General features: G+C 46.4%; 1 protein-coding gene across 1 annotated transcript in view; it reads right to left on the reverse strand.

Moving 5' to 3' along the window:
- BAHCC1 (BAH domain and coiled-coil containing 1) overlaps positions 1-14,843 on the reverse strand; it is a 179,919-nt gene that overhangs the window by 56,630 nt on the left and 108,446 nt on the right. The window contains exon 4 of the mRNA XM_069064081.1: positions 2,119-2,241. Coding sequence (XP_068920182.1) covers positions 2,119-2,241 — 123 coding nt within the window. The remainder of the gene's footprint in view (positions 1-2,118; positions 2,242-14,843) is intronic.

Genomic DNA, 14,843 nt, shown 5'->3' on the forward strand with positions numbered 1-14,843 from the left:
AGAGAGAGAGAGAGAGAGAGAGAGAGAGAGAGAGAGAGAGAGAGAGACAGACAGACAGACAGAGACAGAGAGACAGAGAGAGACACAGAGAGAGACAGAGACAGAGAGACAGAGACAGAGTCAGAGACAGAGAGAGACAGAGAGAGACAGAGACAGAGAGATAGAGACAGACAGAGACAGAGAGAGATAGAGAGACAGAGAGAGAGACAGAGACAGAGAGAGAGAGACAGAGAGAGAGATAGAGAGACAGAGACAGAGAGATCTCCAGGAGCAGCTTTTAGGACTAGATGGACATTTTCCATCCTTTTGTTTCTCCAGCTGGACCTAGAAAGGAGGGGAGAGGGTCGTGGGGGCCGCTTCTCTGAAGCTGGGTGGGTAGAATGTCTGGGAATTGTTTCTACCTGAGTGGCAAGCTTCCCTTGCTAGCCCTCTCTGCTTCTCCCTCATCCATTCCTTGTCTGCCTGACTGATTCGCCCATCCCCGTGGGGTCCCAGACTGACAGCCCATGGCCCAGAGAGGAACTGACCATCAGGTGGGGGGATCCCCACTACAACCTCATCCTCCCTGGCAATTCTCCCTCTTTGCCTCAGCAAAGATACAGCCTCCTGACCTGCCCCTAATGCCCCCAGTGGAAACAAGCCTCAAAACTCCAGAGACCACCGAGGAATCCTGGAGGAGGGAGGGCCCCAACCTCCCCTCACTGGGCTTGCCCCAAATGCTTAGTGTCAGGGTAGCCTGGCCAGGCCAGCACAGGCTGGGAGCTGAGGGCTGAGAGCTGAAAGACTACTGGTCTGAGGGTGAAACAAAAGAAACATTTGGAACTTGTAAAACTGTCCTCAGTCATGTAAATTCCTCTGTCAATTTCCTGCTAATTAAAAACAAGGGGGAGAGTGAAAGAAGGAGGGGGGTGGGGATAGAGGGAGGAGGAGGGGGGGAACCTAATTAGCTCAATTTCCAAAACCAAATAATGTTCTTGGATTAGGCTCCCGACACAATATTATGAAAGCTGAGAGGCCCACTAGGCAGCCTCCTGTTGAAACCTGCCTGCCAGAGGCAGCACCCCAGGAACTCCCCAGGGGCTCTGGTTTGCAAGGGAGGGAGGGGTCAGGTTTCTTGGGCCTGGGACAAGCCACCTGCCTGCTTGTGACAAATGCTGTCAAAATAGCTCTGCTGGGATGGAGATTAATTTAGGGTGGTGGGGGAGGAATCACACACACACACACACACAAATATACACATGACAATTGTGTGTGTGGGGGAATCTCTCTCTTTTTGGCAGAGTACAGTAGCAACCTCCTTCAAAGCATGCCCAGGAACTCTCTGGGACGCCAAGCCCCTGGAGTTTTCTTCCCCTCGCCCCACTCAGAGACAGAAGAGAGCAAGACCACTGGGCACATGGCCCACTGCCCTCTCGAGGGGTCACAGGTGACAAGGGTGGAGCTAAAGAGTAGGAGAACGGACTGAAAGGCACTGAGGGTTCCAGCCGGCTGAGGCTAGGGCAGGGCTGGAGTTCTGGGTTTTCTTCTCTTGCTTTCCTTCCCTCACCCACCTGCCCCACTCCGTAGTTCTTAACTCACAGCTGGGACTTTTCTTCTAAGATTGTTACCACTTCCTCAGGATCTATCTTATATGTACTTAATTATTTGCATGTTTTCTCCCCCATTAGAATGGGAGTTCCTTGAGGACAGGGTCTATTTTTACCTTTCTTTGTATCTTCAGCAGCTAGAATAGTATCTGGCACACGGTAAGTGTTTAATAAATGCTGGTGGACAAACCAAAGCTTCTGGACCATCCCTTGACTCATCAGTGTTTCCTTCATTAGGTGATCAAATGTCTCCTCATGACCAGGCCTTTTAATGTCTCAAGAGAGCACCCTCTCTTCCGGGAGGCTTTACTCCACCAACCACTCCATTTTGTCAGGATTCAGTTCATCCCATCATAGATCTCCCTCTAACTTCTCTCCCCCATCCCCACCCTCACCCCCACCCCCACCCCCAGGGAATGTCAAGGCTCTGTCACCTTCTCCTGCAGCACCAAAAGCTTCTCTCTTCAATGTTTCCCACTCGCTTCCATGGCAATGCTAGCTATAGCTAGATCCCATTGCTGCTGGTACTTGCCTTTTTGGGTTTCATAGAAACGGTGTTGCCCGTAGAGAACGTTGCTGTTTCCATGGTGATCTAAGTGGCTCATGGGTAGGAAGGTAGATGCCAGGCTCCCCGAAAATCTGGGGTACCCTGGAGCTAGAGAAACAGAGAGAGAGGCTGGAGAGGCAGAACCACTGGCCCCCTGGGAACCTTCCAGCCCCAGCCCAGACACCAAGGTGGTGAGATACTGTCCGGCTCTGTATGGATACCCTATAGAACTCCATATAGAGCACCAGTGGGAAATCAAACCATCAATACATCATATTAACTCTGACTTGACTAATACCATCCCTCCGGTGCTGTACAAATTGAATTGCTGATGGGATGGAGGGAGTGGAGAGGGGAAGGAAGGAGGGGAGGGGACCCACTTTGATTTTCCTTTCACAACCACAGCCACCATGGTGAGAAGTGCTCAGAGGCAGCAAGAGAAGAGTTTTTAAGAAACCTCTCAGGAGAGGTGAAGGGAAAGAGGAATGGCAATGGATCACCTCATCAGCCTGGGGAGGGGGTGGCAAGAGTTGCTTTTTCTAGTTGATAGGAAGAAAAAGGGTGTGGCTCCATGTTCTCCCCAGCCTGGAGTTCTGGCTCTCTCAGTAAGAGGTAGCCTTAGGCACAAGGAAGGCTTTTTTTATAATTGGTGGAAGGGCAGTGCCGTCAGTGCAGCCCAGGACTTGGTGGTGGAGAGCTTTTAAACTGTATTTTTTAGTATTTCTCCTGATCCTTTGATAAGTCTATTGGAAAATGCCTCCTACCCTTAGCAAGGGGGCTGAGAACCGAAGGAGATAATAGTAACTAATATTTACATAGTAGTTTACAATTTGTAAGACACGTTACATACATGACCTCATTTGTGCCTCAGGAGCACTTTGGTGAGATAGGTAGGTATAACAGGTATGCTTATCCCCATTTGATGGAGTGGCTAATTGATGGAAGGGCAGGAAGTGAGAAACAAGCCTCGACACCCACCACCACCACCTCAGGAATACACACAAAGCTGCTCAGAAGCATTCCAAGGATCTGGTTCAATCCAAACCTAATCCAATACAATCCAACAAGCATGTATTTAGCACCATCTATGTATACGGCACTGTTGTCAGGTGCTGGAGATAGAAACAGAAAATGGCCCCTGCCCTCAAATAGCTTATATTCTACTGGGGACATACAGGCAGGCCAGATGAGGATAGGGTTGCTGTGTGAGAAGCATGGGCAGGAGGCTATGTCTAGGGATCTTGTATGGAGTCCCCAAAAGGGCATAGCCAAAGTAAATTATTCCTCAGTAGGTACATTCAACTTGTTCAGTCACCACATGAATTCATGCGAAAATAACAGGTGTCACTCTCCCAACCAGATCAGGTCTTCCTATTTATCTAACTCTATCTATCCCTCTAAGGGACTCAAGGTTACAAAGGGACCCTGGAGACCCTACATCTTTCCAAGCTTCTCAGTTCCAAATGCTAAGCTTAATGGTCAAGCATGGCCTGCTGCCCTCCTTGGCTGGGAAGACTTCTTGCTTCCTTGATGCTGGGGTGGAAGGAAAGGGGAAGGGGTGCTGGTCTGTTTTCAAGACTAGTCTTTTCTTCTCCACCCTCCCATGATTCCCTCTGCCTAACAGCATGAGTTGACTGGGTAAAGGACAGAATAGGTAAAATGATCTTGAATCCTAAGAAAGGGCTGGAATAAAGGGCTATCCCACCACCATCCCACCACAGCCAAAGGGACAGGGATGGGTATGTTTGGAAACAAAAACCTAGAACTCATGGGCTGGCATCAAGTGTGGGATTCTTCCTTGTGGTCAGACTTTTTTCCCCCCACCAGGTATTCAACTCATTAGAACTAGAGAAGCAAGATGGATGGAGATAATTCCCATGGAGATAAAGAGAAAGATCTTGGCCATGGTGATAGGGTTCCGAGTTAAAATCAGCTCTACTGGAGTGTCAGGGACATGTGTTCCCCATCCTGTTTCTCCCACAGACCCTCCCCTCAACCCCATCCTGACCCCACTCCCCGACTTTGCAGCTGCTATAACAAACATGGAGTCTCTAATTCCTTGGTTCATATCCACGGGCAGCTTTCCCCTAAGGAAATGATGCAGAAGGCTGAGACTCATTTTCCTTACCCCCAGCCTCTACCCAACGAGTGGCCAAGAAATAAACTTATTTTCTATATTATGACAATTGTCTCAGAGGTAGAGAGATAAGGACATCCTACTTTGGTGGGATGGGTTATTTTTTTTAATCACTGAATAGGGATCAAATAACTTCTTCCCTTTCCACCTTTTTATCCTCTTCCCTCAGGCCCTGAAGCCAGTTTCAGTGACCTCAGAATTACCAAGCCTCCTCCCTGAAGCCTATGGACTCTTTTTTTGGTGGGGGTGGGGACAGGGAGAAACTGGACTTTTTTTTTTTTTTTTTGCTTTTTCAAGGAGGGGACAAGGTTGGGGTGAAGTGAAGAGAGGAGCAAGAACTTGAACCAAACAGCCTGGCCTTGCAAAGTCTGGCCTGTGTTAAGGATCCTGCTTGTGTTAAGGAAATCCATGGGTATGGAACAGCACCCAGACTCCTGCTGGGCAAGCTCGAAAATAACCAGAGACTCCTAGTAGCATCCCAGAAGCCCTGGGAGATTTCCAGATCTGGCCCACCATGCTTTCCTAACCTGTAGCTGAGCAATGGAACTGGGTGTGAGAAGTTAGAAGCCTGGGCTACAGTGCAGGCATCGGGCAACCCAACTAGCATAATTAGCTCCTGGCATCCTGACATCAGCACCCTCATCCTTATTCAAAGATGCTCCCATTTCATGTAAGCAGCTTTTCATCTAATGGCAATCTCATTTCTGAACCTCAATAACTTTCAAGAAGGAGGCCTTGCGCAGGAGGAAAGGTGGTAGGTAGGGAGCCTGAAGAGGGACAGGCTGACAGATAGATGTACCAGGGTCAAGGTTCCCCTGAATCACTAGTACAAACTGGAAGCAGGTATGCCGAGTTGTAAGTCAGACTTCCCAGCTGGTAGGTACCCAGTCTTGACATCTACCCCCTACTTAAACCCTGCACCCATTCCTAGTGAGATTCTTAGAGTCTGTTGAGGCATGGGGTTGGTTCATCTCTGGTAGCAGAATTCTGAGTGGACACAGTTCAAGTGTCTAATGATGGTGCAGTGGATAGAGCATAGGGCTTAGGGTAAAAAAGATCTGAGTTCAAATCCAACCTCATACACTTACTTGCTCTGTGACCTTGGGCAAGTGACTTAACCTCTGTCTGCCTCAGTTTTCTCAGCTATAAAATGGACCTTAATAGCACCTACTTCCCAGGGCTGTTGTGAGAATCAAATGAGACAATAATTGTAAAGCAATAAATTATAAAGCTCAACACCTGGAACATAGTAAGCTCTATATAAATGTCAGCTATTATTGTTGTTATTGATGGGGGATGCACTAGTCTCAAACCCCAGGATTGAATCTCTGGCCTTTTGCTGAGACTAGAGCAGAAGAGTCTTAGGTGGCTTAGAGGAGAGGCTTTACAGTCCCCAGTCTTTAACAACTGAAAATCTCAATAAAGAAGCTTCCTTAACACCTCCCTTATCCTTCTGCCCCTAACTACTGTTCTGGGTGGACCCCTAGTCCCATGCCTTATGGTAATTCTTCATGCAACCCCAAGAAAAGCTTCTCATCCTTGCCTGTTCAGTCATGAGCACTGGAAAAATAGCTGGTCAGTAAATCTTGTGGGCACAGGGCTGCCCCCATCTCAGAAGGGAGGGCACTGCCAACTCAGAGAAAAGGACAAAGGGACCGTGCCTGATCCCCAATGCTGCCACCTTCCTCCATGAGGACACAGATGCGAAGTTTGAGATGAATGGATAGACTTGGCCTCTGTCTGGTTTGTGCCGAAGCACATCTGGAACAGATGTTTGCTAGATTAACCTCAGCTGCTGGAAAACATTTTTGAGAGAAGCTGAGAGGGTGGGGAAAACAGGGGTGGAGGGTTGGGAGGGGCAAGGGTGGAAGTAGTGGTGATGGGAGGTTACTGTTTCCCTGCTACCCAAAGCCAGGGGAAGGGACAGATTGGTTAAATCACTGCAGCTGTTCTCTTTTAATTGGCTGTTGTTAAAACTTTTACTGGCCCTCGTTTTGGTAAACAGAAGTCTGTAAATTCCTCTATCCCAGATGCCAGTTTCCCAGGCACAGAACCCCCCTGCAACCCCTCAGGAGGTCCTTGCCTCTTGTTTCCCCATTGGGAGGAGCCCATACAAACAGCTGGCAACTGAAAAGGCATCTCAGGGTGGGGATGCCCTCCCCACCCAGTCCTCTACTGCTCCCTTCCCTCCTAGTCTGGGGACAGGGAGGGCAGAACACTAACCCACCGAATGCCAGAGAAATTACTCTTTCTCTGTTGGGGAAACGGGAGAAGGGGTTCATAGGAGGCAAAGGCTGGTGCTGGTGGGAGTGGACAACATATGACCACATGCTCTCCACACCAAAATGAGACCCTATAACCAAAAGCTTGGGTATTCTGCCAGGAGCAGTCTCCTGAACTTTAAACTGGACCAAATATAGCCAGATAGCAGCTGCCAGTAATGTCTTAGAGATGACAGGAGTGGTTGTGGGGGGTGCAGAGGGAGATGGTAGGTACAGTGGAGGGAATCTGCCCATGTCTGTCGGGGGCCTGAGCACGATCACAGTACCAATTAGGCAGACCCCATCAGGGCTAGGCTGTCCAGTATACCGATGCCTCTTGGCTCCCCGACCAGCTGTGGGAGCAGAGGGAGGGCAGGAGGCTTTCGGGGAGGCTTGGCTCTGGAAAATGCCTCTGACAACACTGAGGCTCTGACCCTAGAGAAAGAGATGCATAAAGGAAAAGTGCAAGAAGGGATGGAAATGAGGACATGGAAGAAGGGAGGGGGGATGAGTGGGAGGAAGAAGTAAAAGAAAAGACCACTGGGAGAAAACAGCGTGGGAGAGGCAAAGCAAAGTAGAAACAAGAGAGAGAAAAAAGAGAGGATGAGAAAGTAATGAATTGGTGCCTGGGGGTATGTGTGTGAGTCTGAGAGGAAATGCATGGGAGGGTGAAAAGGAAGGAAGGAGGGAAAGAACAAAAAATAGGAAGAAAGGAGGAAAGAGAAAGTTAGAAGAAAGGAAAAAAGGACAGGACTGGGAGATTCTAAGTGTGAAGGGGACAAATGAAAGACAGGAGACAGAGAGGATGGGAAACTAGACCCTCTCAGACTCTGACAGGCCTGCCTAACTGGGTGATAAAAGACTTCTTTCTTTCTTCCAACAAGATAGAACCCTCTGAATTGAAGAAAATTTAAAAAAATGATTTTTATGAATCAGAGCAGCTGTTCTTGGACCAGTTCAGTCTCTGTTTATTGCCCGAGTTGGGGAAAACACTGGGATTCTTTCAGGGACTGGGGCTGGGTTCTGCCTGCAGCTGTGCTCAAGGAATGTGCCTTGGGCTCAGCAGTGGCTCATTGCTGAGGTAGCTTATTGGGGGGTGGGGGTGGAGAGAGGATGTGGGGGGAGAGGGTTGGGAAGGGGAGGAGACAGGTCATCAGGGAATAGCTGATTGTAGGACCCAGAGGAGCTGACTGAGATCCACTCTCCCAGACTCCTCAGTTAGGGGTTGGTTGACATCAGTCCTTGGGAGAAAATCTTGAAACTGAATCCCATTATACAGGAGGGTCAGGGAGAGATGCTGAAGGAACAAAGAGAAGATGAAGAAACAGGTCAAGGATAAATGGTCCTAGGAAAGAGAAGAAGGTACTTTGGGATATGTCAAGGAAAAGAAGACAGTTGGGGGGTGGAGCTTAGTATTATTTAGGGATGGCAGGGAAAGAAAGCTGGGAGATGCTAATATGAGTTGTAGAAGGACCTGTAGAAAAGGAAAACACACACATACACACACACACACACACAAAGTGAAGAGGAAAACAGGACTTCAGAAGAGCAGGGCAATGTTACTATCCAGGTCAGAGAAAAGTTATCTTCTGAACCTCAGCCTTGGAGTGCCGAGTGGAAGGAGCTCCCTACCTGAGTACATTCCTGAAAGCATTCCTAGGAGAGAAGGGGACCCAACACACACCCTTTCCTTTCGTTTCCCCTTCTAACTGGGGTGTATTCTGTTCTGTTAACGGTGCCCCCTGCCCCAATTCTTAGCAGAAGTGAATTGCCATGAAGACCCAAGAGGCTTTGGTTGTGTGTGTGTGTTTTAACAAAAATCCTATTAATATAAATGGCAACAATTAGACAGAGGATAGTCGGAATCAGGGAGCAATCAGCACCTAATGATGTGTAATAAAGCTGGGAGAAGTCATTTGGCCTTACTATAAGCCAACTGCAGGGATGGGTGGGAGGCAGGAAAAACCACATGGTCCCACTAGATCGTTGGGCTAGAGTGAGGCAAGGTTATTGTTCCAACTTTAGTTAAATCTTCTTAACTTCTGCCTCTCCCAGTGTCCCTGGGACTCCTCTATCTGCCATGTCCAAAAAGGTCAGGGGTATTTGCTTGAGGGAATCCAAGGGAAGGTCAAGCAGAAAGATAGGGTACAGGGTGGAATTTGAGCCCCTGCTTCCTTCTGAGTCTCTGGTTTCCCAAGAGCAAGGGACTATAGCCATAGATACAGTGACCGTATTTTGTGAGCCAGATCAGCCATATGCCTGACAAAGAGAGGCAATGTATTTTTACCAAATAGAGTGCTGGACCTAAAGTCAAGAAGACCTGTGTTCAATCTCTCTTCAGGTACTAGCTGAGTGACCCTGGGCAAGTCACTAAGTCTCATTTTCCTTATCTGAGGATAACCTCTAAGATCTCTTTCTAGCTCCAAGATCTAAGATTATAAAAGAGGTTTATAATTATAAAAGATTATTAAAAAAAAAGTATTGTTTTATTTGCTGAAATCAGAGTGCTCTCAGAAAAGCACTTAGGGGAATATGCTCTGTATTGAGGAGGTGAGCTAGGTTTGGACCTTTACCTGGTCCTCATGTGAAGGGCTGTGTAAGCTCCATTTTAAAGGGGGGGAAGAAGAACAAGAATGGTTCACAAGGGGACCTAGATGATAGACAGAAAGGGTGAAAAAAAGCAGCGGGGATAGACTGGAGTTTGTTGGATAATTGTAATGTTGGATAATTGTTGGATAATCCAATTGTAATGTTGGATAATTGTCAGGAAGAGTTAAGGGAGGGTTTAAAGTCCCAGCAAACTGGGCTTCAGGGTGTCTCCTAACACCAGAAAATCCTATTTAGAGCTAGCAGAGGTCCAAGAGACTACCTAGTCCTTCATCTTATAGAAGAGGAAGCAAGAGCCCCAAGAGGTCAAGTGAATTGCCGAAGTCCCAAAGTCATGCCAAGTCAACAAGCTTTTACCACGTGTTTCCAACGCGCCAGGGACTGTACTAAGTGCTTGGTGATACAATGAAAGGAAAAAAAAATCCCTGCCCTCAAGGTATTTATATGCTAATGGGAAAGACAATAGACAAACAACTAGGCTCCAAGATACACCCCAGGTAAATGAGAGATTATCTCAGAGAGAAGGGACTAGATGAAAGGAATAGGTGAAGATCTCTTATGGAAAGTGGGATTTAAACTGAGATTTGAAGGAAGCCAGGACAAAGGTTCATGGATCACAGACCTAGAGCTAGAAGAACCTCAAATACCATCTGGTCCAAGTGTCAAGTGTAAGAGCCAGGATTCAAACTCAGGACTTTTGACTCTACGGCAGGTATTCTTTCCACCATACCAGTCAGCCATCTACTGAAGGCCTTCCCCAGGAAGGGTCCTGGGTTCAAGTCTCTGCTGCATATCCCAGACTGAGGGGAACCCTCCAGCTCATTCTCTTCCTACTCAGACTAGAATAATTCTAGCCTTGTTGGGCTTTTAGGGAAAAGAGAAAGGGGTCTTGCATTCTTTTCCCCCCCCTTTTTTATTTTTGCTGTTAAGAAGACCCAGAAGCCACTCGGGCATTCCTTATACTTCAGGTTGGAAAAGAGAAGAGGAGGAGGGCCCTCCAGCTAGCCATACGTACTGGCTGGGCCCCGAAGTTATAGTCTTTTCTCATGTCATCAAGCAAATGGGAGGATATCAAGAAAAAGAGTAACCTTCCTTAGTCATATGGACACTGATAAGGACAGCCAAAAATGATCTCTGTGAAGTCCTCCTCTCATAGCCCACATTTCCTGTATTCCGCTACCTCAGATTTAGACAAGGTCCCCACTTCTAGAATAATGATCCCCCCTTCTCTTTTCCTTTCCTCTTTTTTCTCCCAGACTGCTTCCCATTTGGTCACTCCCTGGGAGGAAGTGGCTGGTGGTAATGGGGGCTGGAGGTAGGGAAGGGTGGTGAATGGGGAAACAAGATTTCTGGTATGGGAACTCACTGGAACTTGGGGAAGGAAGAGGTGGGAGAATGATGTGTCCAAATCCCTCCTCCCAGGCTCAAGTAGCAGCCCCCTGCCCTCCTCTCTGGCCCACAGTTGAGGGCTGACATTTGCCAGTGCAGACCTGGGTTCCTGGGGCATTCCCCACCCCCAACCCCCTTGCTCTGAAAGCCCTGCTCTGTTTGGGATTTAACAGGACTATGGAGGGTTTTAAAGGACTCCAATGCTTCCCCTGCCAGCCAGCCCTGGGCCTCCTCTATAACTCCCTTTCTCTTCAAGCCAGGAGTATTTCTATGGAAAGCAGCCTCTCCAGCCTCCCCTCTCCCTTCCTTCCCCCCATCATTGTCTTGAGACAATAAGGCCATTTTCCCAAAGGCACAAAGCAGCAGGGTCTGTCTCCCAGGCTCAGCTCACAGTTCCCTTCTCTCCCTACTGTCCAGGGGGTGGGATGGGAGGGTGGGAGTGAGGACACAGAAGGGAGTTGAGGGGGAGAAGTAACTACTCCCCATGCTTTTTTTTTAGGGTCCTCACCTGTTCTCAAACTGCCTTCCTTGAGTACGAAGAAAGGTAAAGTTATGACAGGAATGTGTCAAGATGGGAAGCATAAAGGGAAGAGTTTATTTGGCTCTTATGCCTGCAAACTGGTTGATTTTTTTTCCTTCAACTCCACCATAAAACTCTAAGAAATTCACCTCTAGAACAGGGTCAAAATACAGAGAGTGTGGTAAATGCTGTTTTAGCTATGAGCTATGTCCCTTGATTTGAAAATCTGCCTTAATTAAGTTAAAGTGGCAGCTAGGTGAGGAAGCAGAGAGAGTGCTGAGGACTGGAGTCAGGAAGACTCACCTTCAAAAGTTCAAATCTGGCCTTAGACACTTACTAGCTGTGTGACCCTGGACAAATCACTTAACCTAGTTTGCCTCAGTTTCTGATCTGTAAAATGAGCTGAAGAAGGAACTGGCAAACTACTGCAGGATCTTTGCTAAGAAAATCCCAAAGGGGGAGGGAGGTCACATCAGACACTACTGAAATGGCTGAACAATAACAACAAAATAACTGAGAAGAATATTTTAATAATATAAAAAACCTAAAATGGGTCAAAGAGTGTGTTGTACAATAGACAGAAAGAGCCACCCTTGGCACCATAGGACTTGAGAGCAAATCTCATTCCTGACAGACACTGAGTATGTGACCCTGGGTAAGTCTCACTGCTCTGGGCCACTCTCCAAGACAAGTTACGAAGAAGGGCTGATTCACACTTGGCAGAAGAGGTCTCTTCATCCATACAAAGGAAACCATGGGTACAATTCCTAAAGATAGAGGCTATCCTAAGAAGGCCAAAGAAAGCCAGGTTCCCCTAGGTTTTCCCTGGATAAGGTTTGAGGGCTAAGGTTTTGACAACAAATTCCCAAATTATCAGATATAACCCTATCTTAGATCTAAAATCCTGTCTGACTATGCACATGGTGTGGTGAAAAGAGTACTTGACCTGGGAATCAGATTTGTCCCAGAGATTAACTAAAAAGGAAAAGGATCCTTATGAACAAAAAATATTTATAGCAGTCTTTTTTTTGTTGTTGTTGCAAAGAACTGGGAACAAAGTGCATGCCCTTCAATTGGAAAATAGCTGGATAAGTGAATGTTATAGAAAAATGATGGATTATTGTATTATACTATTGAGCCATAAGAAATGACAAGAGGAAAGAATTCAGAGAAACCTGGGAGGATATGTGTGAACTGATGCACTGAATAAAGTAAACAGCGTCAGAAGAATGATTTATACCATGACTACATATTGTAAAGGAAAACAACTGCGAAAGACCAGAACTTTGAACAGTTTAGTGACCAGAGGTGCAGAATGAGTCCTCCATCTTTGGACACAGCCAATGTGCATATTTATTCTATGGGTTTGTCATAAGAGAGAATTTTACTGGAGGTAGAGGGCAGAGAGTGAGATTTGGGGGAATAAGGAGTTGGCAATAGTGTGAGGGAGGGGAAAGGAAGTAAAAAGAAAAGAACCACAATAAATCCTTAAAAATAAAGAGAAATAAGCAGAAGGAAGTTCAGAAGGGGGGATACAATCAAGCAGGGTAGTGATAGAACTACTATATTAAATATAAAATATGTCAAGAAAGATTCAGCTCATAGAGATTTATGATTTTATATGCAGTCTTCTTTTTCGGTTCTTTGTATAGGGAAACATTCAATATTTGAAAAATTCATTTAAGAAAAGAAGCATTAAAAAAATCTGGGTTCAAATTTTACTTCTGACCAATAAGTCACAAAGCTACATGGTACAGTGGAAAGAATATACAGAATTGGGGAGCCAGGAAGACCTGAATTCCAATCTTGCCTCAGACATTTACTAGTTATGTAACCCAGTGCAAGCCACTTAACCCTCCATATGTCTCAGTTTTCTCATCTGTAAAAAGGGAATCATAATAACACCTGCCTCAAAAGATTGTTGATGGGGGTGGCTAGGTGGCGCAGTGAATAGAACACCAGCCCTAAAGTCAGGAGGACCTGAGTTCAAATCTGGCCTCAGACCCTTAACACTTAGTAGCCGTGTGACCTTGGGCAAGTCACTTAACCCCAACTGCCCTCCCAAAAAGAGAGCAAAAAAAAATTTGTTGTGAGGATCAAATGAGTTTACATGTGTAACGTACTCTGTAAACCTTAAGGAGCTACGCTATTGCCATTATTATTACTTATCCATAGATAAATCAGTTCAGTTTTCTGAGACTCAGCTGATGACCTGTAAAATGGTGATAATGCTTGCTCCACATATAGAAATGTAAGCTATTAAAAGAAAGTGCTAAGCTTTGTAAAATGCTATATAAACATGTTGTCATTAGTCTTACCCTACTCTCAGCAGCTTCCTGAGCCTTCTAGGTACAACAACCTAGCTAACATGTTTCCTAGGGTCTACTGCCCTTGCTGTCCCAGGCTCCAGCTAACATGTTCCCTAGGGTCTACTGCCCTTGCTGTCCCAGGCTCCATCTCTCCTACAGTACCTGGTGGTTGTTCCAGTGGTAGGAAGGGTGCAAAGGATATCTCTACAGACAGACAGTCAACAAGCATTTATTAAGCTGATGCACCTATGGGGTATTCCTCCCTGGAACTGAATTAAGCATGGGGCGGGGGGTGCAAAGAAAGGCACTTATATCAGTCCCAACTCATAGAATACTCACGTTTTAATGGAGGAGACAACATGCAAGCGACTATGTAAAATGAGAGATATACATATTACATGGAAGGGTTGGAGGTGAGAGGGAGGTACTCTTGCAGAAAATGAGACTTGATCTGAATCTTAAAGGATGCTAGAGAAGTCAGGAGGCAGGGTTGGGGAGGCAATGAATTTCAGGCATTGGGAAGAGCTAGGAGATAGAATCTGGTGTTCAAGAAATAGCAAGATAGATTTTTTTTTTCCTGATCCAAACCCATGATTTTATTGGTGTAGATGAGAAAAGTACCTGTGCCAATGCAGAAAAATAGCTACTTGTAACTTAAGTCTTTGAGAGTTGCCGGGACCACTAAAGTTAAATGATATGGCCAGGATCACACAGTCAGTAAATATCTGAGGTAGACTTGAACCCAGGTCATTGTGAGTCCCTGGTAGCTCTCCCATTGCCCCCCCACTGCCCCTTTTCAAGATTACTTTTTAAAAAAAAAACTACAAATATTTTTAGTGTCAGAAAATTCCACTCTCTAGGGTATCCATGTATTTATATGATGATACCAAGATATACATGCTATGTAATTGGGGAAAAAATAAAATATTATTAAAAATAAAATTATAGTTAAACCACACACAGAGAAAAGGAATTTATACATACATATATGCCACAGTAAAGGCTCAGGCTAGGATTCAAAGCCTCAGTGGGACAACTTTGAACTTTGCCCAGATGCCTTAGTTTGGTTCTGCCTGAGGGATGGAAGCTGTGACTTCTTCCATCTGAGGGAAGATGTCAAAAGCTCAGGCAACAGTGGTCAGGTTCCTTCGGAACAACAGGAGTGGGCAGTCTGCCCCAGAGCCCTGGGAACTCCCTGTGCCCCTGGCACATACTTCAAAGGAAGAGAGGTATTCCACTGTAACCCAAGCTCAGCTCAGAAGGGAACCCTTCCAAAAGGGAGTCCAGCCCTGAGGGGTGGGGGGAGGGGCAGGAAGCCAGGCAGGCTTTCTGGCCTGGGTATGTGGAGAGCAGGTGTAGAGACACACACAATCCTGGAGTCTTCTAGTTAGAAAGGACCTCTGGGATCATTGCAGAAATCCTTTCTACTTTTTTCAATGCTTTAAACATCTTTGACATTTGAGAAAAGTGGTCATTGAACTTCTCTT

Source organism: Petaurus breviceps, unplaced genomic scaffold (assembly GCF_028583685.1).
Source record: "Petaurus breviceps papuanus isolate PSGF00001 unplaced genomic scaffold, PetGlider_PUasm1.0 90617, whole genome shotgun sequence".
Classification (NCBI taxonomy): Eukaryota; Metazoa; Chordata; class Mammalia; order Diprotodontia; family Petauridae; genus Petaurus; species Petaurus breviceps.